This window comes from Aquarana catesbeiana, linkage group LG04, assembly GCF_042186555.1.
Source record: "Aquarana catesbeiana isolate 2022-GZ linkage group LG04, ASM4218655v1, whole genome shotgun sequence".
NCBI lineage: Eukaryota > Metazoa > Chordata > Amphibia > Anura > Ranidae > Aquarana > Aquarana catesbeiana.
The window spans coordinates 542,570,949-542,598,179 of NC_133327.1; the positions used below are offsets into that span (position 1 = coordinate 542,570,949).

At 43.2% G+C, this 27,231-nt stretch overlaps 1 protein-coding gene across 2 annotated transcripts in view; it reads right to left on the bottom strand.

The window, feature by feature from the left end:
• Positions 1 to 1,499: 1,499 nt before the first annotated feature.
• SERAC1 (serine active site containing 1) overlaps positions 1,500 to 27,231 on the bottom strand; it is a 195,035-nt gene continuing 169,303 nt past the window's right edge. For both annotated transcript variants that reach the window (XM_073627893.1, XM_073627892.1), the window contains exons 14-17: positions 17,591 to 17,688; positions 5,182 to 5,364; positions 3,177 to 3,320; positions 1,500 to 1,771 (exon numbers count right to left, since the gene is read on the bottom strand). In XM_073627893.1, the coding sequence (XP_073483994.1) occupies positions 1,632 to 1,771; positions 3,177 to 3,320; positions 5,182 to 5,364; positions 17,591 to 17,688 (565 nt within the window). In that variant the 3' untranslated portion in view covers positions 1,500 to 1,631. The remainder of the gene's footprint in view (positions 1,772 to 3,176; positions 3,321 to 5,181; positions 5,365 to 17,590; positions 17,689 to 27,231) is intronic.

Consider the following 27,231-nt stretch of genomic DNA (forward strand, 5'->3'; position numbering starts at 1 on the left):
GACGTGCATGCTGGAAAACCAGCAGCCGACCGGCTCCCGATCAGTGCTCTCAGCCAATGGCTGTCAGAACACAACAGCTCAGCAGGGGAGATCACTGTACTAACATTTGATTGTTAGTACAGTGACTCTCAACAGAGCTTTCAGGTTTTTTTTGTTCAATCCAGCAGGTTGAACAAAAAAAAAAAAAACTGACAGTGTGTACAAGGCTTAATAGTAGTAGGGAGGATATGGGCAGCATAGTATTCCTTGCTTTGAACTCCAACCAGGGGTCTTCACGTTTTCCTTGTGTTTTCATAGGTTTTCCCTGGGTACTCCATTTTTCTCCCACACTCCAAAGACATGCTGATAGGGTAATTGGCTCCTGTCTAAATTGGCGTTAGTAGGTATATGTATGCATGTTGGATAGGGACCTTAGATTGCAAGCTCCTTGAGAGCAGGGGTTGACGTGAATGTACAGTATGTAAAGTACTACCTACATTATCTGTGCTACATAAATAGCTGTAATAGCTGCAATTAATAAAAGTATGTTCAAATTTAGTAATCTGTAATTTTCATCAAACTGTAAGTGGCCACTTGCATTACTTTGCTGGGAAAGTTGTCAGTATCTCCAAAAGGATCAGGATATGATCATCATATAACACACGTTTTTCATGCGAGTTTCAGAACACAGTATTTATTTACATTGAGGGTGCACCTCTCTTCAACACTCCAGACCTTGATAAATGTAGAAGGAAAGATGATGCAGCATGTCCAATTTTCTTCCTCCAGAGTGTCAAAGTACTCAGCATTTACGAAGACTACAAAAACTGACAGGGGAATTCACAATTGCATTTACTACAGAAACCTGGAGTTATTTGGCTACATGTTACCTGTGCACTTAAGTCACTATCCTTTAAGATGTGAATTCTGGTATTTTATACCACATAAAACAAATTCACACAGTTCTTATTAGAACCTGTTCTTAGTATTAGTGACAGCTGAAAGTCAAATTCACAAAGCTGATCAGACACTTTTCTTATCAAGAAATTAGGAGTCTGATAAGAGCAACATAGGGCTAGACAGAGGAATTCACAAAGACTGGTGCTAAGATACAGGAACAATTTCTTATAGCTATAAAAGGTGCAGTATATAATTCCAGATTCATGTACCTGGTACAGAAACCTCTGAGAATCGTAAACTGCCAAAATTATGACAGGTAAAATATCTATTAGTAAAAGTCCTCTTGCATAATTAGTCTATCATTTCTATTGTTAGGAAAAAAAGTAATTAATTCCAATAATATAAATTATTTGATAAAAAGTACAATATCAATAAATGTGTTTTCATAATATTTGTCATAAATAAATTAATACTAATGAAGCATTATTTAAAGCCAACCTGTGCATATGTATCTTTAATCATTCAATATTAACATTGTTTTTGCTATATAAAACCAATAAGAGTGTCACAAGATCTTTTCACAATACTGAGTTGCAAACATTCTGATTACAAAGCACTGATTTTTAAAATATATTTATTATATAATTTGTTTAATTTACACATTATTAGTTACAGATTTGGCAGTCATGTTTAAGCAGCAAAGTAGGAACAGTATGGCAGACATTGTGGTAAACACATAGGGTTTGAACTGGTCATTGTGTCCCAATATCACCTGCTAAAGCATCCAAGATAAACTTCAAGGTGCGTTGGTAGATGAACGAGTCCTTGCTTTTTGGCTTACAAATATTAAGATGGTTAACATCTACGGGAATGAGGTCACCAATACCTAAATCTAAAATGTAAAAAAAAAAAATGTTAGTTAATAAATTCACAGGAGTAATTATGAATATTATTTAAATTGGGTAGAACAATATATTTCTAAATGCATTACTAAGCATAGTTAAATGTACAAGTTTGCATATTAAAATATTATGTAAAAGCTAAGACTATACATAGGTAGAATTGCTGTTTGCTAGGCACTGGTATAATAAAACACACTGATACTGTAGCTTTGTTACAGGGAATCCTGTGGCTTGGGATCTCCCATCAGAACCTCAAGGTGATGAATGAAGAATCCAGTAGGGTAAGCATGATCTTTGCATTGTTTTATGAAAATGTTAATAAGGATTGCATGGCTAGAGCATGGAGCTAAACCCTTTTTCCATGCCCCTTTAGGCCTTCAGGCCCACTATGTCTGTATAGGCTTGACTTCTCTGCTTTCTGAGGTAAACACCATCCTTACAACTAACCAAAAAGAGTGTTTTAGGAGGCACTTACAGAGGTCTTATTTAATATCAGCATGCAAGGTGGGTTTAATCTCTCAAGTTGGAGAAGTCACACACATATTCACAATAGTAGGCCTAGCATAAAGCCAAGAAGCACTAAAGAGGATTTTCTAGAGATATTAATGTTAGATAGTGCAGTTCAGAATGAATATGGAACAAGCAAATATGTTTACACTTTAATATATACACTAAAAATTACAAACTAAACCCAGTTTCTAAAATGTTAACGCTCAGGGTGAGATTTACTAAAACTGGTGCATTTGTAATCTGGTGCAGCTGTTAATAGTAGCCAATCAGCTTCTAACTTCAGCTTGTTCAAATAAGCTTTGGCAATAAAACCTTTAAAGAGGAACTGCAGTCTGCTCACATAATTTGCAATAAAAACATCTTTGTCATTCTGTTGCTTCCCTCCAACCACTTTACATATTATTTCATATATACTTTGATTCTGTTCTTGTCAAATATGCTGCAGAAATCTCCCTCCACTGAGTCTGGCTGCAACCATTTTAACTGTGGGAAGCTGAAGCTCCTGCCTGTTCACTTCCAGGATTTACACAGACACACAGAGACACACCTCCAGCTCTGCAGCTCTCATTGGCCCTCTTATGACTCACCCCCCCTCCCTTCCTGGCAAACTCTCACGAGAGTGAGAGAGAGTTGTGCATGATGTCATAAGCGTGGGCTTTTTACCAGACAAGAAACAGGAAGTGGGCTTTATAAGGTATTTACTGGCAGAAAAAAAATTTACTATCCAAAGTTAAAACAACAAGGGCAGAGGATTTAATAGATGGAAAAATTAAAAATAACGACTGAAGTTCCACTTTAAGCTGATTGGTCCCTATGCAGAGCTGCACTTGATTTTGCACTCTCCAGTTTTAGAAAATAATCCCCATATTGACAAGATTTACTTACCGGCTGATTCTACTGGCACTACATGCAGTTTCATCATACTGCCTATGCGAGTTGGCAACTTTTCTGCAAAGTTCACTACTTTGAAGTTCTTATTTTTCAGAAATTCATGGAACTCTTCATTTAGCTGTTTTAGTGCAGGTGAATCTTATATTAAAAAAAAACAGAAAAAAGTATTATAATAAAACATATAATGCCTAGCATAACGCTAGTGCCTGGTACCTGCTAGAAGGCTAGAGTGAGGGTTGGTAATGTCACTACTGTGCAGCTCACTGTTCTTGCTGGAAGAGCAGATGTAACTGAGGAGGGTGAAGTGCAAGGACTGGTTCTATTTAATTCATTCAGTTACTCATCAGACATTCAGTTATTAGGAGGCAGCTCTGACATGAGGAAACAAAACCCCGCCTCTAACATGATGGCCACTTCCACACAAAAACAAAGTGTGTAACAAGGCATTCTAAGGCAGCAATAGGAAAATGTTCCGCTGCAGAGAGGCAATGGGCAATACTGGTGACTAGTCCTTTGTTCTCTACTTGTTCTCTACTTGCCTGGGCACAGCTTTCACAGTTCAGGTCCTCTTTAAGGCACTGATAGGAAAAAACTAGGGGTACCTTTTTCATTACCATAAAAATTCTCTAAAATAAAGTGGCTATAGCGTGTTGAATGTAGTCCTGTGAAAACATTACCATTAACGTTAATTCTAATTTTGTCTACATTTGCAGCATTTTCTTTTTTGGGGGCTAGATATAGGGGATATCTCAGATGAAACTTGGCAAATAATATTAGAAAGGGTACCCCTAGTTTCATTATCACCAGCACAATGTCTGACCTAATTATTTATAATTTACAGGGTATATAGAACACTGGTCAAACTATTTAGGTGGGGTAGGCGCTATTCCCCGGAATGTCCACGATGCCAAAAATCACCTGCTGATTTACTACATATGTTGTGGAATTGTTCTAAACTGGCTAAATATTGGCGAGAGGTGGTGAATATAATTAATGAAACATTTAATACATATATCCATAAAGACCCTAAAACTTGCCTGCTGGGCTACATTGATGAAGAACTTATGCCCCATGAGATTCTGATATCAGTTAGCAGACTACTGTTTATGGCACGAAAGCTAATTGCCCTAAGGTGGATATCTCCAAGTGCACCTTCCTTTGAGGAATGGCGCCTTCATGTAAACGACAATATTCTGAAGGAACAACAGATCTATTGTAACAGAGGCATACCCAATTACTTGTACAAACTGTGGAAGCCATGGATCTCGGTTCCACGGTTAGCCCCATCCTCACTGGCTTTTGCTGATCTTTAGAAGGGTGGGCAAGTATAATTATGGATAGAAAATTTGGTACCAGACAGAAAATGGAGGTAGAGGGCAAAATCAGCGGGGAGAGAAGAATCTACTGACTTAAGCAACCGGCAGAGGTAACGTTTTCACATAGGTACAGATGCATAGAATACAGGAAATGGAACAGTCATCCGATTTGCTTGTGCTGGGTATTTTTTTTTTATAGTTTGTGTGTTGTATGTTTATGAATATGTTGTTATTATTTGTGGTTAAATACTTGTTATGTTGATTGGAGAATATATGTAAGAAAAAGATAGAAAAATTCAGAATTTGCTGTGGATAGACCATATGTATGGTATTCGAAATAAGGAATTTATGTACAAACTGTATAAGTGATAAGTACTATTTTAAATAAAAAAAAAAAAAAGGCACTGATAGGACAAAACTAGGGGTACCTTTTTCATTACCATAAAAATTCTCTAAAATAAAGTGGCTGTAGTGTGTTGTATGTAGTGCTGTGAAAACATTACCATTAACGTTAATTTGAATTTTGTCTACATTTGCAGCATTTTCTTTTTATAAAGAGTCTTATTTCCATGTAATTTCCTTAGTGTAGAATATAACAAGATATAATCATACATGTAATAAGGAAGTTTCTGTGTTATGATAAATAACTTAACAGAATAACAAAACTAAAAACTTTAATTTACCTTTGCTTAGCTCCTTAACCTCTACTGATGGAAAGAGCAGCAGCCTTGCATTAACCGAATATTCTGCTAGTCGAGATCCATGATGGGGAACACTATAGAATGCGATTCCACGTGTATTCTTCACTAAATCATGCATACCTTCATCCTTAGAGGCATTTACCAACATTTTTTTCACTAGCAGACCTGCAAGTTGAACAATAATCTTTGTTGCTTTATTTTGACTATGATGATGACTGGTGTGTTAGAGAAGGACAAGTGTAAATGTTTGGGAGTGGGGAGGTCAGTTAGGTGCAATGTAATGTAGTCCCCAGGATTAATTTGAAAAGGAGCACTATATTTATTTTATGGGAGGAGGAATCTTAAATTACCAGCTCAATTTTATTTCAATATTTTTATTAGAATTTTATGCAAAAAGAGTAGAGAGTACAACTTTTACACCAGCAGTAGTATCGGACTAGAGATAAAATATGGTCCCACAGCGCAGGTGAGTGAAATAAACGTATCAATGGCAGGCAGAGCCAACAAAGTAACATATCGTAATATGAACTTCTATAGATAACTGGACCCAAAAAACATGTCTGACACACAAGGATAAACCACCCTATCAGGGCGCTCAGATAACCTATGCAGAGAACATGGAAAAAAGATATAATAGGTCAGCATTTACATAACCCACCGGTCAGCCGACGTGGGGTACAAACGCTTCCAAATATTCCATATCAAGTAGCAAATATGAAAATCATGGAGGTAGAAAGAAAGAAAGAAAGAAAGAAAGAAAGAAAGAAAGAAAGAAAGAAAGAAAGAAAGAAAAAGAAAGAAGAGAGAAAAGGGAGAGCCCACAACCCCAACCCACACTCTTTAAATGTCTACCAGCTCAATTCTAAGGATATAAGGGCTAGTATGATTATAATGAGGGGAAGACAGAGGCCGCATGTTCTCCTGCTGTCTAGCTATAGACATTTTGGTCCAAGTGCTTTGTCCATTGAGCTGATATCTCTGGAAATGGAGGAGTTAGGTGGGGGTCAATATAACAACTATTAAAGCTTAACTCCAGTAATTATCTATATGGCATACTTAGATTGGTCCAGCTTGGCACGGTGTAAATATGCATTACTCCATTACTCATACCTGATAGACAGCTGGGGAAGATGGAAATCACTGTAGTAGTCAAGGCTACTACAGTGATAGCCACAATCTTCCTGGTCCTTCTCAGGTTTTATGTGAGAAGCTGCCCCACTGCACACTGACCACAGGAAGCGACCCTCTCTGCATTACCGCCATTTATAGAACGCCTTATATTTTTTCAGTGAATACAAGGAATTCTCTTATTGAACAAGGTTGAAGGAAGGGGGCAGTGAAGTTACACTCCACCTTGTCCAGAGAACGTGTTTTATTTATTAAAAAAAAAAAAAAAAAAATATATATATATATATATATATATATATATATATATATATATATATACATATACATACATACAAGGCTTTCTACGAATGGCAGTGAATCAAATATCAGCTGGTTCAGTGTTTTATTATCAGCGTATCTCCTCATGGTCATTGTAACCTGCATGCTGCTGTGTGGTACTCTGTCTCAGCAGCAAGAAGGATACTGGTGAATAAAGAAAAAGAACCGAGCTAGAAAAGATATATCTTTGAATCAAAACAAAAAAGCAGCAGCATACAGTGCAACAACACAAGTCCAATATAGTATATAGAAACTGCGCTAAAAAAGAAAAAAATGTCCAAAAGGCTTTATCTATGGGCATCCAACAGAGGCACTTAAGGTCTTGCAAACACCATAATGTGTACATATAGATAAAGTAAGGTTCCCAACCACCATGGCTGTAAATTGCGCTTACCAAACAGCAAGCAGTATGAGCAGATGGCTTACAACCCAGCCAGGGCCTTTTAGATGTAGTAAATGTTTCCACTCTCTCCAGGCTCAGATCGCCGTTCCCTCAGTATATACACCAAAAAAAGAAGAAAGAAAGAACAAGAGAACTGGCTGTGACAGACCTAGCCGGGAGAGAGACTTTTGGAGGGGACTGTATGCTAGCCTCTTGCCGATCGATCGGGGGCCCTTGCATTTGGGGGAACGGTGCTCTTTGTGAGCTGTATGCCTGGGGACCCTTGAGGTGGTATTACTGTGGATTCGGGTCCTGGTCCCCCAGGTTACACAGACTCTGGGGACACTGGATTTGCCATATTGGAATAGTGGCTGATTCATAATGCTGGGACAGATACTGTTAGGAGATGCTCGTTACATTGGTTGGCAGCCGTGGGATTTGCTCTCCAGTTACTGGGACACTCCAAACCAGCCTGCAGGAGAGCCACGCTGAAAGACTTACTTGAGAGCTGTGGAGGGAATGGTGGGATAGTGCTTCCTTGCCGTGAACACATCCAAACCATCACCTGGATCCAAGGTAGCAGGATAGCAGGAGAGGAGAGATACCAGCCACCATGGATGAGGAATTCAGAAGGAGGTTGCGAGAGAAGGAGATACAGCACAGAGGACCAGTATCAGAGCAGGTCCTGCTAGGATGGTTTGATTCTATCCGCTGTGAACTCTGGAAGGAAGCGCTAGCCCATGAGCAGCGACACCAGGGAAAAGTTCTCCCCTCCATCCATGTGAGGTACTGGTCGCAGTATGAAGTGCGAATGCTGTTTTGGGGGGAACAGCCGAACCAGGAGTGGACAGCCGAGTTAAGCAGGCTGATCCAGGCAGAAATGCGGTTGGACGAGAGCTACAGAGCCCTCCAGTGGTGTGTAGCCCAAGTGTGCCCATGGACAGCGGATGACAGCCCCACGGAAGGCTTTGACTACGATGGCCTGGGATTGTTATACTGGAGGCTGTCCAGGGACCCTGACTTTGAAAGTGATCGGGAGTGGCGTTTGGAGGAAATAATGGAGCACAGAGAGCGGAGACTGAATGTCTCAGAAGTGCACTGGGCACTGGAAGATTTGGAGTTTCTGGCCGTTCAGGAATGGGAGTTGGAGATCGCCTACAAACAGCTGTTAGACTCTGCTCAGCAGCAGGGTGGTGCTCCCTTTGCCTGGGACTATCATGAAATACCAGTTGACAACTCTGAAATCCTGGCTGAAGAGTTGACAATGTGGCAGAGTAACGGTGTGCTTTGCCAACCTGCCCCCGCTGCTATGGAGGCGGAAGTCTTATGGCGGATGCAGCAAGTGCTGACTGACCTTGATGAACCTGTTTCTGCATTGGATGATCTTGGATGGAGGAATGTGCCTGTCCAGCAGAATGCCAGAGAATCGGCAGTGGAAAATCTGAAGATTGCCATCCCCAAACCTGAAGTGCTGACAACAGGGCAGAGCTCTGCTAACCTCTGCCCAGCACTGATAGCATCTTCTGGGTTCCACGGAGAGGAGATGGTGAACCTTTATCCCCAGACACCAGTTGCAGAGACAAGGGATTTGATAGACTTTTCTGCTGAGGAAGAACAAGCTGGTGAGCCTCCAGCAGAAGAAGAGCTGTTATTAGGGCCAAACTTCACTGTGTTCTGCCCAGCACTGATAGCATCTTCTGTGTGCCACGGAGAGGAGATGGTGAACCTTTATCCCCAGACACCAGTTGCAGAGACAGGGGATTTGATAGACTTTTCTGCTGAGGAAGAACAACCTGGTGAGCCTCCAGCAGAAGAGAAGCTGTTATTAGGGCCAAACTTCACTATGCTCTGCCCTCAACTAACAGAGGATGGATGTCCTGTGAAGGTGGATGGGACTTCAGTCTCCACCTGTATACCCCAGGGATGCTGGGCAGTCGGCCCAGATCCCCAACAGCACGATGGAGTGAGCCCAGACACCCTGTCTTCTCTCCAGCGGCAGAAAGGACTCCAGGGAGAAAGGCCAGTCCAGGCCTCTCCCCAGTGGCAGATATGTTCTCTGAGAGAGGCAGAGGTTGGCTGGGTGAGTAATACTTTGTTTGGAACAATTTGTTTGGGGTACTGTGTGGGTACAGGCATTAGAGGACTGGAACTACTGACTAACTTCAGAGTCAACCCGTCTGGGGTCTCCTCCTGTGTTAGTCTCCTTCCGAAAGGGGAGAAATGTGACAGACCTAGCCGGGAGAGAGACTTTTGGAGGGGACTGTATGCTAGCCTCTTGCCGATCGATCGGGGGCCCTTGCATTTGGGGGGACAGTGCTCTTTGTGAGCTGTATGCCTGGGGACCCTTGAGGTGGTATTACTATGGATTCGGGTCCTGGTCCCCCAGGTTACACAGACTATGGGGACACTGGATTTACCATATTGGAATAGTTAGTGGCTGATTCATAATGCTGGGACAGATACTGTTAGGAGATGCTGATGTAAATTCCAGCACCTGTCTGTCTGTTGTCTGCTAAAATGTGTATTGTAAATAAGTCTATAGTATGGGATCTAAGAGTCATTAGATCCCCATTGTTGTTTGTGTTAATTAACTCTGCTATTGTGTGAAGAAGAGTTTATGTTGATTGTGATAATGTTGATTGGATTTTCTGAACTACAAGACGGCCAGTCTGGCCTAAAAGTCATGTCTGATTCATCTAGGCTGTCTAAAGGGATTAGTTAATTAGCTCATGTTAATTAGGTTAATTAGGTTACAGCTGTATTGTTAGAGTAATATGAGCAGGAGGTCTGCACCTCCACTTTTAGTGTATAAAAGCCTGTATTTTGCAATAAAGTGAGATTCCTGGTTGAACTTACATACAGCCTGCCTGGTGTTTGTTCTGAGCTATCACAACTGGACTAGAATGGCACAGAGCTGTAGTTCTAGTCCCGGAGCATCGATGACCGAACAATCAGATGTTGTGATCTGCAGTCTGATTCTATAGCAGCAGAGGAGTGTCGGGAGAGTGGAACTGAGCAAGCAAGGGACTCGTTACACTGGCCATAGTGTAGTATGTCTGGGCATCAAATAAGGACACCTGGAGCAAGGTGAAGTTGGAGCAGTGGCTGCTAAAAATACACCCCCAAGAGATTTAATTTCCCACTGAAGTGCATTGAAGTTGCCGGGAAGGCAAATTTAAGGTGGTTTTAAAGTTTTTTTTCCTTTTTGGGTGGTATATTGAGGAAACGGATTTCATAGCTGCAGCGAGTGAAAATACTAACTTTCCATTATCAGCTGTAAAGAGCCCAGGCTGGGTCGTAAGCCATCTGCCTATAAAGCTTGCGATTTGGTAAGCACACTCTACAGCTACAGTGGTCGGGTTTCTCACTTTGGTTTTATGTGCACATCAGGGTGTTTGCTGCAACCTAAGTGTCCTTATTTGATGCCCAGACATACTACACTATGGCCAGTTCTCTTGTTCTTTCTTTCTTCTTTTTTTGGTGTATATACTGAGGGAACGGCAATCTGAGCCTGGAGAAAGTGGAAACATTTACTACATCTAAAAGGCCCTGGCTGGGTTGTAAGCCATCTGCTCATACTGCTTGCTGTTTGGTAAGCGCAATTTACAGCCACGGTGGTTGGGCACCTTACTTTATCTATATGTACACATTATGGTGTTTGCAAGACCTTAAGTGCCTCTGTTGGATGCCCATAGATAAAGCCTATTGGACATTTTTTCTGTTTTAGCGCAGGATACTGGTGAGCCTTGCAGCAACAAGCTATGCCTGACAGGTGCCCACACAGGTGGTCAGGACAGGGCAGAACCTAAACACATGTCTCCTAGAGGGGAGAGAGGGTGCTATGTCTGACTAAAATGTTTATTTTCCCTGCAGTTGCCCATTGCTTTGTAGTTTGCAACAGTTGTATTTAGATTCTTCTTCAAGGTAGGCTCAAAGTGTTAGCTCTCTGTCTTTATTCTGTTTAAAGAATTTGTAATCCTTCCTGACTCTGAATACAAACCCATCTTCATTTTTTCATCTTCAGTACATGGGATTAGAGGAATTTGTATTTTACTGAAGGATACTGCACTTCTGGCAAGATCACCATTTTTTTTTATGTACTTGTTGAAACTGTTTGTAGCCTGAAAAATGTCAACTAATGTAGCCACCACATCTCAGTACTGGTTAGCTGCAATATATTACAATTTTTGTTTTTCATTTTGGAAATTAATGTTAACCATTGCTTACATTTAAGTTCAAGTAACAGCAAGGAAAAAAGTGTTATCTGTAATTAGCTATATTACAACCCTCAAATATTAGTTACAAAGGCCTTTAATTAGATGCAGCATTTCTCATTAAAAAAAAAGTCTTTCCTGACAGACTCCATGGCAGCAACGTGTGGGTTTAGTCCCGCATCCACTACCCTATAGGACACTACTCCCATAAATCTTTGCTCCCTGCCCACGGCCGTGTTCTTTTTTTGTCCTCCTCCGCAAAGAACCTAGTGGTGGTCTTTCTACCCGAAGATTTCATGCCCACGATCAAGGTTGGCCGAGCTGCAACTTTGGGATTGGAAAGTCGCATTACTCCGCTAAGCCCTAGCTGTTAGCAGGGTATGGAGTGGGCATTGGAAGAGGAGCTGGAAGAAGCCAATATCCTGGCCACTGGCAGGCAAGGCTGCGCATTGGTCGGATCGCCAGCTATTAGCAGGTGACCCTTTGTGCCCCTGGAAGTCCGGTGTCTTCGTCTTACCTTCGGCCCATGGTGATCGTGCTGGGAGTGGTGAGATGTCCCTTTTTTGTCATGGCAGCAGTTTGTGTTTCATATTTATTTTTCCCCTCTGTTTGTCTCTTTTATATTACTTATCATGTATACATGCATGGCGGCTAGTTCTTCCAGCGTTCCAGCCGCTGTTTTACTTTCGGTTTTATTTTTCAGCCATACTGCGCATGTGCGAGTACGGTACGAAAACGAGGCTTGGTTTCGCGCATGCACGATAACGGCAAAATGACGCTAATCGTGCATGCACACTGGCGCCGATCTCAGCGCAGGCGGTGATGTCACAGGGGCGCCCTATTTAAACAGGGTAAATAGCCTGCAAGCCTTGGGAAAGCTTGCGGGCTATTGCGGTGACTTCCCCTTGCCCCTATGTGTTGGCTACCGGTAAGTGGCTTTCTGAGACAGGAGGGCTGGTGCTCCCTGTCCCTTGTACTGATTACTATATCTTTTCAGCCCGAAATGGATATCGCTGGAGACATGGACTCCCCACCGCCTGCCTGTGGCCAGCCTCATCATAAAAGGTACTGGGGGGGGGATTTTGTCTGGTTACTGTCTTCCTGACTATTCTGTTTTCTGTGGTTCTCCTTTCTTTGTTCTTTAGCCTTTCTAGGTCAGAACAGCGACGCAGCTCTCACAGAGGAAGGGACTCTTCTAAATCGCATCACTGACGCTCCTCTTCCAAATCCAAACATTACAGTTCCTTCTAAAAATCTGGACACCGTAGCGAGGAACGATCTCATTCCTCGATGGCTCACTCCAGTCACTCAGCCAGTGTCTGCTGGGGATGCAGAATACAAGTACCTGCAGGTAAATCTTTGTGTGATCCCTGCTACGCCAAGGCATCTAAAGAGAGAGGGGATACAGACCAGCAACTTCCTGGTTGAGAGGGTTGTTAAAGGGTCGCTTAGAGGTATTGAAGCTGACCGGTCCGATGTTCCTCCTGCAGAGCCTTCACGTTCCCCAGTGAGGGAGACCCAATTGCAGGATACTTGGGAATCCTCTTTGCCTAGCCACCCTTCGGTTTCCATCTTTGATAGCGACTCGGATGAAGATAACCCCTGTGTGGGATTTGACTTTGCTCTGCTTCCTCCCTTGGTTAAAGTCATTAGAGAAACCTTAAATTGAGATGATCCGGTGGCTGTTCCTCCCAAACAGAGGAAATTTTTCAAACAGCTAAAAAGGAACGTGTTAATTTTCCATCCTTCACTGAATTGGGCGAAATTATCACAGATGTATGGGGCAAGGTGGAGAAGAAGAATCCCATGCTTTCTAAAGTTTCAAAGCTCTATCCCTTCGAGGAGGAAGAGGTGAAGCATTTGGAGTCGGCCCCATTGGTGGATGCAGCCGTGATGAGGCTGGTAAAACATGTGACACTTCCCTTGGAAGATACAGTATCCTTCAAGGACGTATTGGACAGACGGATTGACGCTGATCTGAAGAGAGTGTATCTTACAGCAGGTATGGCCTGTAAGCCAGCTTTAGCTCTGGCGGCTATGTCCAAAGCTATGGAGGTATGGGCAGATAATGTGCATGAAACGCTTAGGAATACCTCAGATGACACAGCGAAGAGCTCGCCTATTCAGGAATTGAGGCTAGCATCTGCCTTTATAGGGGAGGCCTTGATTGACATCATACGTCTGGCAGCCCGGGTAATGCTTTCTTCTGTCAACGCCAAGAGGGCTCTGTGGCTCCGTCCCTGGTTGGCTGACCCAGCTTCAAAACAAGTATGGTGCCGAATTCCCTTTGGAGGGTCTTCTCTTTTCGGCAACAAATTGGATGAGGTTATTACCCGGGCCACTCGTGGGAAGTCAGGGTCCCTTCCTCAAGATCGGCATCTGCAAGGCCAAAGAAGACCTTTCCCGAAGAGGCAGTACCAGGAACGAGCCAGAGAGGCTCGGACTTACAAACCAGGCCGGGAATTCTCCAGGTCCTGGAAGTCAAGACAATCTTCTTTCAAGAAGCCTGCAAATAGTGAGTCGAAGGGGAGAGGCAACCAACCAAATGTTTTTGAGATTGGGCCTGCTCAGACGGGCCGAGTGGTGACTCATCTTTTCCACTTTCGTCATGTGTGGGCGGCCTCGATTCAGGACTTCTGGACCATCAAAACAGTCTCCTCCGGTCATGCTTGGACCTTCATCTGTGCCCCCAGACTCAGGTGGGTCCCAACTTCTCTTCCGGCTTCAAAAGAAAAAAGGCTAACGCTTCTAGCTTATGTAGAATCTTTGTTGATTCAAGGCGCTGTCATCCCCATTTCAGTCAATCAGCGAGGCATGGGAATGTACTCTCCCCTCTTTATGGTCCAAAAGAAGAGTGGGGCCTGGAGGCCTGTTATAGACCTGACTCATCTAAACTGCTTTATCAGAAAATAAAGGTTCAAGATGGAAAAGCTTTCCACAATTCAACAATCTGTCCAACCAGGAGACTGGATGGTCTCAATAGACCTCAAGGACGCCTATTTTCATGTCCCTGTGGTGGAAGACTTCCAACAATTTCTCTGCTTCTCCGTGGGCAAGCTTCATCTACAGTTCACATGCCTTCCCTTCGGGCTATCAACTTCTTCGCATGTCTTCTCAAAGGTTCTGTTGGCAGTGGTGGCTCTCCTGAGAACCAAGGGGATTCGTCTGCATCATTATTTAGACAACTTTCTTCTCTTGGCTCAAGACAAGGATCAACTCCTAGCACACAGAGGTCAGGTTATCTCCGCCCTACAGGAATTCGGGTGGATCCTGAACCTGGAGAAAAGTCAGTTAGATCCATTTCAGTCCCTGGTGTTTTTAGGAGCCCTATTCAATACAGTCAGAGGCACCATCTCATTACCAGAAGAGAAGATCTCAATAGTCAGAGACAGAATCCATCCGGCTCTCTCCGTTTCCCATCTCCATGCCCTCCAGTGCCTGAGAATTATCAGCACTATGGTGGCAACGATTCCGATGGTGAGGTGGGCCCAATGGAGGATGAGGCCCTTTCAGAAGGGTTTCCTGATTCGAATTACTGTGTTCATGAGGAACTCCCTTCTGTGGTGGCTCCAGCGGGAGAATCTTTGCAACTGCCATTCCATTCTTCCCATCTCATGGGTAACTAAAACAACAGATGCCAGCAACAGAGGCAAGGGCGCCCACTGGCTGGCGGAAGTAGCTCAGGGCACCTGGGATTTTCCTTCCAGAAGATTGGTGTCAAACATCCTCGAGTTAAGAGCAGTCTTCCAGGCTCTGCTGGCATTTCATCATCTGATTTTGGGAGCATCGGTTTTACTCAGACTAGACAATACCACAGCAGTGGCATACATAAGGAGGCAAGGGAGTACTCAAAGTCTATCCCTACTACAAGAAGTGGAACCAATTATGTCCTGGGCTCAGAAGAACCTGAAAGATTTAACAGCGACATATGTTCCGGGTGTTCAGAACGTTCAGGCAGACTTCCTTCCCTGAACACTCTTATACAGCGTACACATGAGCGGACTTTTCTATCGGACAATCCGATCGTGTGTGGGTTTCATCGGACCTTCAGCGGACTTTTCCAGTCGAAAATCTGATGGACTCTAGATTTAGAACATGCTTCAGATCTTTACATCGTAACTCCGCCGGACCCAGAAATCCGCTCGTCTGTATGCTAGTCCGACGGACAAAAACCAACGCTAGGGCAGCTATTGGCTATTGACTATCAACTTCCTTATTTTAGTTTGGTGTACGTCATCACGTACGAATCCGTCAGACTTTGGTGTGATCATGTGTAGGCAAGTCCGTTCGTTAAAAAGTCAGTTGGAAGTCCGTCAAAAGTCCGTCGAAAATCCGCCGGACAGTCCGTCGGACCAGTCCGGTCGAAAAGTCCGCCCATGTGTACACGGCCTTAGACAACAACGAGTGGTCTCTCCACGAAGAGGTATTCAATTGGATTCTAACGTTGGGGTTCTCCCCAGAAGTCGATCTGTTTGCCTCCCCCTGCAACAAGAAACTGGCGAGATATTATTCGAGATACAGGGACCCTCAAGTTTACGGGGTGAATGCCCTGATGGAGAAATGGTGGTTCCACAGAGCTTATGCCTTCCTACCAACTCCTATCATTCTTCAGTTCCTGAAAAGACTCAGGTCAGAGATAGCAGTGGTGATAGCCATAATTCCATACTGGCCCAACAGGCCTTGGTTTCCTCTCCTAATACACCTCATTGTCCGGGATCCGATTCCTTTACCATCCAGACCAGACCTTCTGTCTCCAGGATCGAGACTACATCCTTGCCCGTATCACCTGCACCCAAAGGCTTGGTTTTTGAAAGGGGAAGGTTGGAGGCGCTAGGCTGCCCTGATGAGGTAATTCTAATTCTCCTTATTGCACGAAGAAATAGTACCAATCAGGTATATGAAAGGATTTGGTCGAGGTTTGCTAGCCATATGTCTTCCAGGTCCAACTCCTGTACTAATCTGGCGGCTCAGGATATTTTAGGTTTCCTGCAATCAGGACTGGATATCTCACTATCTGTCAGTTCTCTTCGTGTCCAGGTGTCTGCAATTTCAGCCTTCTCTGGAGTCGCATGGGCAAAACATCCTTTGGTCCAACAGTTTTTCAAAGGGGCAGTCAGGCTTAGGCCACAGAGGAAACCTAGATTTCCCAAATGGGATCTTCCGTTAGTTCTGGATTTCTTTTCACAACTTGACAAATCACTCTCAGTCAGAGAATTAACCCTCAAGACCTCTTTTCTGATAGCCATAACTTCGGCGAAGAGGATTTCTGAAATTCAATCCTTAGGATCAAAGGAGCCTTTTCTCACTTTTTTTCCGGAAAGAGTGGTCCTATTTCCAATGCTAGGAACAAATCCCAAAGTTACCTCGGTCTTTCACGAGAACCAGGAAATCACACTTCCTACCTTCAATTCTGCTGGGAGTCTGGATCCACACCCTCTTGATATAGGAGTTACTTTTAAGCAATATTTGGAAATTACGGCTGCTTTTTGTCAATCGGACTCTCTCTTCGTTCTGTTCCATGGAAAAAATAAAGGCTCCAAGGCTTCCGTCAGATCCATCGTGGCTTGGGTGGTCCAAGCTATCCAATGGGCTTACAGAGAGAAGGGCTTGGCTCCTCCTGAGGCGGTTACAGCGCACTCTACTAGAAGTCTCTTCTTGGGGCGGCCTCACGTCATGTTGCACCTGATGTGAGCTGCAGAGCAGCTTCCTGGTCATCAATTCATACTTTCATGTCTCATTACTGTGTTGAACCAGCAACTTTATCTTCTGTCAATTTTGGTTTGAAAGTTCTGTCGGTTGACAGTGTTAAATAAATCTTTTGTTCAGCATTTGGCCCACCCGGGTGTGTACGACGAGTTATTTCCCACACGTTGCTGCCATGGAGTCTGTCAGAAAAACGGAAAATTCCTATCAAAATACTTACTGTAATTTTCCTTTCCTGATGGACTCCATGGCAGCAGGAGTTCCCTCCCGAATGGCTGAGGTAGGCTAGTCACCGAACACGGCCGTGGGCAGGGAGCAAAGATTTATGGTAGTGTCCTATAGGGTAGTAGAGGTGGGACTAAACCCACACCTTGCTGCCATGGAGTCCATCAGGAAAGGAAAATTACGGTAAGTATTTTGATAGGAATTTTCCGTTTTGTTTGTTGTACGTATTTGAGATTTCAATAGCGTATAAAGTCCCATTTCATTACCCAGTATTTTTTCTATGGGTAGCTATTACTATGTTATTTCTTAATTTTTGTTTCACTTTTTTAAGGTTTTGTAAAAACTCAGCATTTTATTTAAAAACTGCATTTATTCTGCTTAGTATATAATGTGTTTAAATAATTCATAGCTATGAACTTACCTCCCATGCTGTGTGATACCCATATTATTGGCCGTTCCCCAACACCAGCAGTCTTTAATTTGCTAAGAAGTTCAGTACTTCTATAGGCCATAGACTTTCTGCAACGAAAAAAAAATGTTGTGAATCTTAGTGACATGCTAAATGTTTCCTTTGTTCCTCACTTTTAAAATCAGCCATCTATTGCATTCAGTAGTGTTATCCAGCTTTTTTTCTTTTTTTGTAGATAAAAGCATACGGCTGAAGAACATTTTCTGTTGGTGATATAATCATTGTATAGCCTAACTATATTATTATTATTATTATTATTCAGGATTTATATAGTGCCAACAGTTTACGCAGCGCTTTACAATATAACTTCGCTTCTATTATTTTTCTGCACTTAGTTGAGTTAATAACCATCCAAGGGTCAGACTAAAGTCAAAGCTGTCATTACAATTTATTAACTTTTTACCATTTTAATATACATTTTGTTAGCTGCTATACAGGACAATAAGCAAGAAACTCAAAGCTCAACAACATGAAACAGGAAATGTTGGGTTTTGTTATAGAGGATGTCAGCAAGGTTATTTTAAATATAAGCCTAATGTTATATTATAATTTACAGAACCTTGTTCAGCCATAAGGGTACTGTACCAATGGCTGCATGCAGCTGCCTTGATGTTTATAATGTTAATATTTACAGCCCAAAATAAGATGGATACACATTTTCGTTTGGCCATGTCCCAAACTAAGTCATTTTTGTAAAGTCATTTCACCAAAGGCCTGCTTTTAGTTTGTCATATACAGTATGTATGTTTATGTATGTTTTGTTGCCTATATGTACAGCATAAATAAATTAATTAGATCTGTACTGTCATGTTTCCATGGTGTTTTCAGGTCTATCTTTTCTAATATATGTGTTTCATTAGAGCATCAGTAGCAGGTAGTCCAAGTATCACACTGCATGCTAATTGATAAAACTACATGATAACTCCCCACTCACATAACTACATTTTGGCAGACCTTACTAAAGCATTTAAACTATAGTACAGCAGAGTACACTTACGTAGATACCACAATAAATGGGATTTTTTTATTGAATTCTCTTCTTGAAGTACATCACAGGACACAGGAATAACTAAATTCTTGGACCACTGGGGTTTTATTCTGCCTCCAGGTGATGGCAAAATACAATGCTGTAATCCAGCCCTGCATAATCCTTCTACTCCTAGAATTCCTTCAGTTTTGTAACAAACAATATCAGAGAAACGTGAGACAGACCGAAGATTTCTGTGTCCTGTGTGATACTTCAGAAAAATGATTTTGCAGGTAAGTAAAACATCCACCTGGCAATACTTAACAAATGTGTGAACAAAAGTCCAGGTGGCAGCCTTAGAGACCTGAAAAGGGAAAAACAGAGGCACGCGCTTGGCTCACAGTTGTAGCGTGGTCCCACAATGTAAAACTATTAATTTTCAAAAATTGGAAAAAAAAGGGTCAATCGCTTAGCTCACAGTTCCACAATCTAAAATTGCTGTTCAGCAATAAGAAAAAAAGAAGTTACATTTTTTTTTTTTAATCAGGAAATTACAGTATGGCCTCCTGATTGCCTGGAGTAGGAATGACAAATCCAAAAACCCCTATCCTTCTGAACCTGGGCTTTAACAGCCATGAACACATGTGCACCTGTACACATTGAATGCCTTTAGTTGCCATTGTGCTGTGCTGTGCTGAGCTTCTGGTGTGTCTCTGCACCAATAAGGAGAAATCTGCTGCCTTCAAAAATTCTTGCCTCGTATGCCCTGCAACTGAAACCCCTGTATATAATGCTAATTGTTAGACAGTGTGATTTAAGTTTTTTTTTTTCATTTTTTTTTCCTGGCTAGCTGGTAAGTGTGCTGAGAAACATATCTGGTGTAGTTTTTCCTTGGAACAGTAGGTCCAGACAATCGAGGAGGGGCAATGGAGAGTCTACCAGGAGCCTGATTATGTCTGAGTACTATGCACCTGCCATAGAGTTGTCCGACTGCTCCTTGACAGAGTAACTCTGAAGTTGGGAGCACCAATGCAGAAAAGATAGGTGAATCGTCCTGAGGTCCTGCACATTGATGAGAAACTGAGATACCTCCATCAAAAGAGCCATTAAACTGGGCGGGAACCCAAGACTCCTCCACAACCTGATGAGTACTTGTCTTCTTAACCCTTTAAGACATTGAAAGAACTCATACTCCAAGGCTAGGCTGGAAATCCTGCACTCCATGGCTAACCTGGTCTTCCTAGTAAGACATGTAGGGTGATCCAGAGACTGAACCTATTTGTTCCACACCGCCAGAATGCTGAGTTGCAACAGCCTGGAATAGAAATTGGGCACATAGGACTTCTTGAAACAAGGCCACCATCAAACTCAATCAACCTGTTCAGGAGCTTTAGATCCAAAACGGGGCAAAAATCCCCAATTGACTTGAGAACAGTAAACAGCTCGTAGCCTCTGGACACAATGTGTTGGACCCTATGGTTTGGAAACATCCTGAGTATAAATGGCTGCACAATTAAAGAAGTGGGGGTATCCCTCCACTGAGAATATGACATCTACAGTCTTGGAAGATTTGGGAGTACAGTGCTTTATGGAACTGGGTGTAGGACTTTGGCTTGGAGCCTGAGGTCTGAGAGGGACAAAAGGAACACTTCTTATTCCCGACTAATGAAGACTTAGAGCTTAACACCAGGGTATTCTTGCCTCCAGAGATTTTGTGGATAAAGGTATCCAAGGGTATTGGAAGTGAATATGTTCAAGTTGCTCTTTGCTACAGAGTTCTCCCAACCAAAACTTGAGCAGTAGGATATCATATGAAAGACTTTACTTCAGATGGTCTGCAGATCTTGTCCAAACACACATCAGCCACAATTACCCAGCCTAGATCAAGTCTTGTGATTATGGGGCATTGACCAGTGCACTGTTGGCACACCTGATGTACTCCAAGAATGTCTCTTCCCACCAAGACTAAGAATTCAGCATTCATGCTCATAGCAGGAGATTGATCAGACCGGTTGCCTTAAGTAGGGATTATATTATGCAGCTTCCAGAGCAGGAATATCTTCCCCGTTGTTGGGTAACTAAGTACAATTGATTAATGTTGGCAAGGTTATTGTGTTGCGTTTGTTACAATATGATTTTTTTTATTAATCAGACTTACGATACATGGGACATAACATTACACAATAGTGGTTGGTCATAGAGATATTGTCAGTTTTTTGGCTTGAGTAGATTTCTTAAACAAATTCTGTTTTATACAATGGGGGTAGACATCATTGTTGTATTCAATTGACAGTTCAATTAACAGGCTATTGTCTCTATAGCTACAGTAAACAAGTAAGACATTACTTGTTTGAGATCCTTTCAGCTTTCAAACTGAAAGAATGACTGTTAGATTACTGTCAGGTGTTGGCTTGATTAGACAATGGTACGTAGATATCATTTTTGTATTCAATTGACAGTTTGCAACAGTCCATTGTTTCTACAGCTACAGTAAACAGGTATGTTTTCTGTTGTTTGGTAACTATGGTAAACAGCCTGACACATAAAAGGGGTGAGTAGGGACACACACACACACACCAGTAATATGTAGAAAAAGCCGCGCTTTAGGACAGGCCTATGTGGCAAAAAAACAGGTTGCTACCTCCCTTATTCAGGGCACTCACAAGGGTCCTTCTGCAAGGCTATCTCCATTTTCCAACGATTTGTCATGGACTGATTGCCCGAGATTTAAGTACCCTGAATTTGAAAGTCGCTGTGTTTCACTACATTGATGACATCATGATCTCTGGGACAAAAGAAAATGTAACTGAAGCACTGCACCTGCTGATAGAGCACTTGGAGAACAGAGGGTGGGCTATCAACAGAGACAAAGTCCAAGGACCTGCCACAGAAGTGAAATTCCTGGGAATGATGTGGACTGGGCCGCAGAGGAAAATTCCAGAGACAGTTGTGCAAACTATCCAGGCGCTGTCGCCCCCTACTACCAAAAAGGAGGCACAGAAGTTCATTGGAGTTGTGGGGTTCTGGAGATCGTTTATCCCACATCTTGGACTGATTCTGAGGCCTATATATAATGTCAACAGAAAAAAAGACTGAGTTCTCATGGGGTTCAGAGCAGTGGACTGCATTCCTGGCTACTAAAGAAGCTATTTTGCAGCATCAGGGATTAGGACCCGTGAGACAAGGAGTACCATTTCAGCTGGATGTAGTGGAGCAGAATGGTACCATATCTTGGAGTCTGTGGCAGCCAAATGAAAAGAAAGGACTGAGAGCAATACCCATTGGATTTTGGTCCAAAAAACTGACGGGCACAGAAGAGATACACGCCCCTAGAGAAGTACCTGTTTTGGGCCTACACAGCACTTCAACATGTAGAGACCATTACAGGAAAGGACACAGTCACCATTCATACTGCATTGCCAATAGCAGGATGGGTGAGAGATAATGGACTGACCACTAGGGCAGCTGTAGCCCAGAACCAGACACTGATGAAATGGAAGTGGTACCTTCAAGAAAGAGGGGGTATTGCAGCTGGGGATGTTAGAGACATTTCAAAACAGTTGGCTGGGCTTGTCACTTTTACCAGCACCTGGCCAGAAGAAGAAATCCCTGTGCTGCAGTCATCCCCCATTCAAGAGGCTCCACCCTTTGAGTCTCTGTCAGAAGACATGAGGGAGTCAGCGTGGTTCACTGATGGTTCAGCCATAGTCACCTCGTCTGGACGTAAATGGACAGCAGCAGCCTACAACCCAAGTACAGACGCAGTCCTGCAGGAGACTGGAATTGGAGGGTCCAGTCAGTATGCAGAGTTAAACGCTGTGGTGATGACTCTTCAGGAGGATCCTTCTTCCCATATCACTATCTACACTGACAGCTGGGCGGTTTTTAAAGGACTGACAACTTGGATGCCCACGTGGAAGTCCAATGAATGGATAATTCATGGAAAGGTGGTGTGGGGAGGCAAGGAAGTCTGAGACTACATCTGGAAGGAAGCTCACTCCTGCACCATAAAAGTGGGGCATGTTGATGTACATGTGCCCCTAGTCCCAGACTTTGAGAACTATAACAGAGTTGCAGATGAAATCGCCAAAGTGAAGGCAGTTGTGCCAATTGATCCTGTCTTGATGAACTTGGCCAACTGGGCCCACAAGCAATCTGGACATTTGGGGCAGAAAGCAACATATGAATGGACACAGCAGAGAGGATTGCCTATATCCATGGACATGATAAAGACTGTAATAGGGAACTGTACAGTGTGTGGAGAAGTGCGACAATGGCCATTGCAAAAGTACTTCACCGGGTCAATTAAGAGGGGTGAGAGGCCTGCAGAGATCTGGCAGATTGACTTCATCGATCCCCTGCCCCGGGGAAACAATGGACTGAGATATTGTTGCACTGCAGTGGACACCTATTCAGGATTTATGCTTGTTCATCCTTGCAAATTTGAAGATCAAGCCGCAACGCTTCAACTGCTCCAGAAACTTGTCGTTGCTTATGGTTGTCCCACACAAGTGCAAAGTGATAACGGCTCACACTTCACCAGATCAACAGTACAGCAGTGGGCCAAAGCTTCTGGAGTGTACTGGTTGTGCCACATCCCATACCATCCACAGGCAGCTGGTTTGATTGAAAGACACAACGGGCTATTGAAGGACCAGATATGCCCCCTTACACCCACACATACACTAAGGGGGTGGGATCGGGTCCTCACACAGGCAGTCATGTTGTTAAATTCTAGGCCAATAGCCAAAAGCACACCATATGAGAGGATGGTAGGGGCTGGGGCACAGATTCCACAGCTGGAGTGCAGAGTTCAGTATTTATGCAAGGTTCCTGAAAGAACAGGGCTTACCAGATACCATGTTACTGCTTCCCATGACATAGAAACCAAGAGTGACATATCTGAAGCTGAAGCCTATCTAGGAATGAGAGGGAATCTGGCAGTAAGGTTTGAAGTTACATTTGCATTGACAGATGAGCTTCAAGACAGTGGCTGGGACTCTGACTGGTTAGTGGATACTTCTCAGCAAGTGTGGAAAGTGCGGCTACATAACAGCAAACCTTCCAAAATAAACAGCAGTGATCTTCTGGAAAATATCAGTATGTTTCCTCTCCTCCCTATTTATGTTCTTTGGGAGGGTCAGAAGTGGGTACAGGCAGGGGGCAAAGTGTTAGTCAGATATCCAGGCAAGAAGCCATTTAGAGGAGAGATTTTAGCTGAAGGGCCTGGATCTACTGTTTATGTATTATTAGAAGGAACAAATAATCCGCTTTGTTTTCAACTCCACAGGCTGTCTCCGATTGGAGAGAAAAGTGGTTACATGATGGAAAGAATTACGGAAGATCGCAAGAGCTGTGGAGAGCAAGGCCTTTGATGTATTACAAGCCTGGACTTGTTTCTAAAGAACTTTAGAATGGACTTTCTAGTGAACTTTTTAGTTAAAGAGTGAAACACTTTCTCAGTGACAGAAATGGGAGGTGTTGCATTCAAGGAAAATTAATGTTTAGAATGAGTTTAGTAATTAAGAGATTTTGTGTGTAGTCTGAGAAAAAAAAATCTAGGGCGGAATGTGTTGCGTTTGTTACAATATGATTTTTTTTTATTAATCAGACTTACGATACATGGGACAATGGGGGTGAATATCATTGTTGTATTCAATTGACAGTTCAATTAACAGGCTATTGTCTCTATAGCTACAGTAAACAAGTAAGACATTACTTGTTTGAGATTCTTTCAGCTTTCAAACTGAAAGAATGACTGTTAGATTACTGTCAGGTGTTGGCTTGATTAGACAATGGTACGTAGATATCATTTTTGTATTCAATTGACAGTTTGCAACCGTCCATTGTTTCTACAGCTACAGTAAACAGGTATGTTTTCTGTTGTTTGGTAACTATGGTAAACAGCCTGACACATAAAAGGGGTGAGTAGGGACACACACACACACACACCATCATGCTATAACATCAGAAGCCACCCATGATAAAAGAACAGTGCCTGACGCTTCAGAAAAATCATTGCCAATGGAGATCACGAACATACAGTAACAGAAGATAAGTAACTTTTAAGTAAATTTGTACTGTTAGACCATAGGCTGTTCAGTTTGCTAGGCATTTTGCTTGTTATAGATATCTGTCAGTCTTGCATTGTATTCCTAAGATTGTAATAGTTTTGTATGTACAGCATCTTTGTATAGTAAAGCACATTTACACACTGCAGAAATCTCAGCTTCCTTGCTTATACCACAGAGGAACCTTGCTAGATAGATGCAAGCTAAACAGTTATGTGCATGTTTCCCTTCATTGAGGATAGCATGTACCCATTAGCTCTTCTACCAGAAGTCTCTACATGACCAGAACAGTTGTTGAGGGTATATGGTGTTGCACGTCCCTTTATGCCAAAGGTCTTAAAGAATATTGATTTAAACAGAGCATCCGTTTCTTTGCTCATCTACTAAAGCATACATCCTGGTAGCTTTCTCTGGTTGCCCCTGGGTAAATCTTAAATGAACATACTTTGGCACAGCACTTGGGATTGAAGCCTTCCCCACAGACTTCAGTTCATGAAGAGAAGATGATTGTTGCAGTTGAAACATGACTTTGTGGCTCCCCACCATGGGCTGAGGAAGAGCTGGATGTACCTGGATGCTGTTGATTGTCAATGAGTGGGGTAGGATGCAAACCTATAACAAGCTTGTCACTGCTGCATTCTCTGCACTTTATAATAACTTTACAGTTTTTAGCAAAATGGTCTGAGGAGGCACAGGCTGCATGACAGTAGGCTGCATGGCAGTTTTGGCACCGCTGGATTTACGCCGTGATCAGTGTCCAAATAGCTTAGTCCTGGCAGATGAGGGTCTGTCTGCTAATTCTGGTTTCATTAAGAGATCACTCAGTTCTTAAAGCTTGTGATGATCCTTGTTTTTTTTTTTTGAAAGGTTTGAAGCCTCTTAAATAAAGCACTTTCTATGGCTTCAGAGCTACCATAGGTTGCTCAAGCCTTGCCCATGCAGCATCAAGGCCTGCATCTGGGTAATACACATGTACTGCTCTCAGTCTCTTAACATGATCTACAGATTCTGGCCCTAGGCAGTTTACAAGCAAGTCAAGTTCCTCCTTGCCAGTAAGGTTGAGATCAGCAACTGCACCTTTGAAGGTTGATTTCCAGGATCTGTAGTTCTCTGGACAGTCGTTAAACCTTGAGAGATTGATATTATTGAGCTCACAATGTATCATATACCTCGCAAAGTCAGAAAGATCTGATTTCTCACTCTTTGGCGCCAAAGTGACTTGTGGCTTGTAAGTTCTCTAGTGCATAAATGGGAGGTATACCAGCAAAACATAATGTTGCAAGAGCATTAAGCTGTGGTGTAGCCTCTAATGCCCTGTACACACGATAGGATTTTCAAATGTTCGATGGGAGCTTGTTGTCAGAAATTCCGACCATGTGTAGGCTCCATCAGACATTTTCCGTTGGAATTTCTGACAAACAAAATTTGAGATCTGGATTCACTCCCCGCCCTGGCTTCAAGGAGAGCCCGTTCGCCCAGGCCGCAGAGGAGCCGACACAGATACCACATCGCCTCATCTGAGGAGGCACGGGGGATCTAACTGCTGCTAATGGTATAGTGAGCTGCCATATATACGTTTTATTCTGTTGCCCTTGGATAGCCCATCTCCCATCACCCTTGCCGTCGGCCAGACTACCGGTTCTCTACTCAGACTCCATAATATGTCGTTTGCAGGGATAGGGAGGAGCCCAGTGTGGGAGGATATTTACCCATGCTCCAGCTGAGTTTTTGTTCCCTGGGTTCCACCATGTTCCACAATTTGCCTGGACTGCCAGTGGAGGATGTTAGTGGGATGCATTCCCTCCCCCTGCGTGGAATTTCCCTGCCTCTATTGGAACTGTTGGGCTAGCGTCCCTGGCATCGCCCGGGAAGACACTGACTATACATAAGGTGCACCTGACATGCCTGCAGGCTCTGCATCTCTTTGGAATGCTTGGGCCCCTTCTGCTGCACCAGAAAGGTCTTTGTGCCTTAATGTTTTGAGGATATATATCTAACCCATATATGATGCACTCTAACATGTCTGGGGGTTCACAATCTTTTTGCACAATGCTCTCAGATACCCAGAGAGGGATGTATCTAATAAGTGATTTAGCATGTAGTTATGTGCCAACTGTGTCAATGTCTGTTGCTGTGGACTGTGCGCTATAGGGGAGTGGGTCGGCATGCACTATTAGCCTCACCTAGTAAAGGTTTTAAAGCCTTAATTTTTCTTTTTATATCAGTTAAGCCTAGTGCCCATATGTACTCCCTGATGTCTGTGCACGTGCCCACTGGCTCCCCCTCAGTGCTTCGGTATGGTAGAGATCAGTATGATAAAGGCATTGGTGGCTTTGATCGCACTGCTGACAGGTTGGGCATGCCCTTAGTGTAAACATGGGGGGGGGGCTGGATCCCCTCGCCCTCTTCCCTGCACCCCTGTGTGATACTGGGGGGGTCCACTTGGCTGAGGGGAGGGGATTGCCCCTTGGCAGTCGTCTCATATGTGGGGACCAGGGCCGTCTTTAATATTGATTGGACTCTGGGCAAACTTTTTTTGGGCCCCCACCATGCAA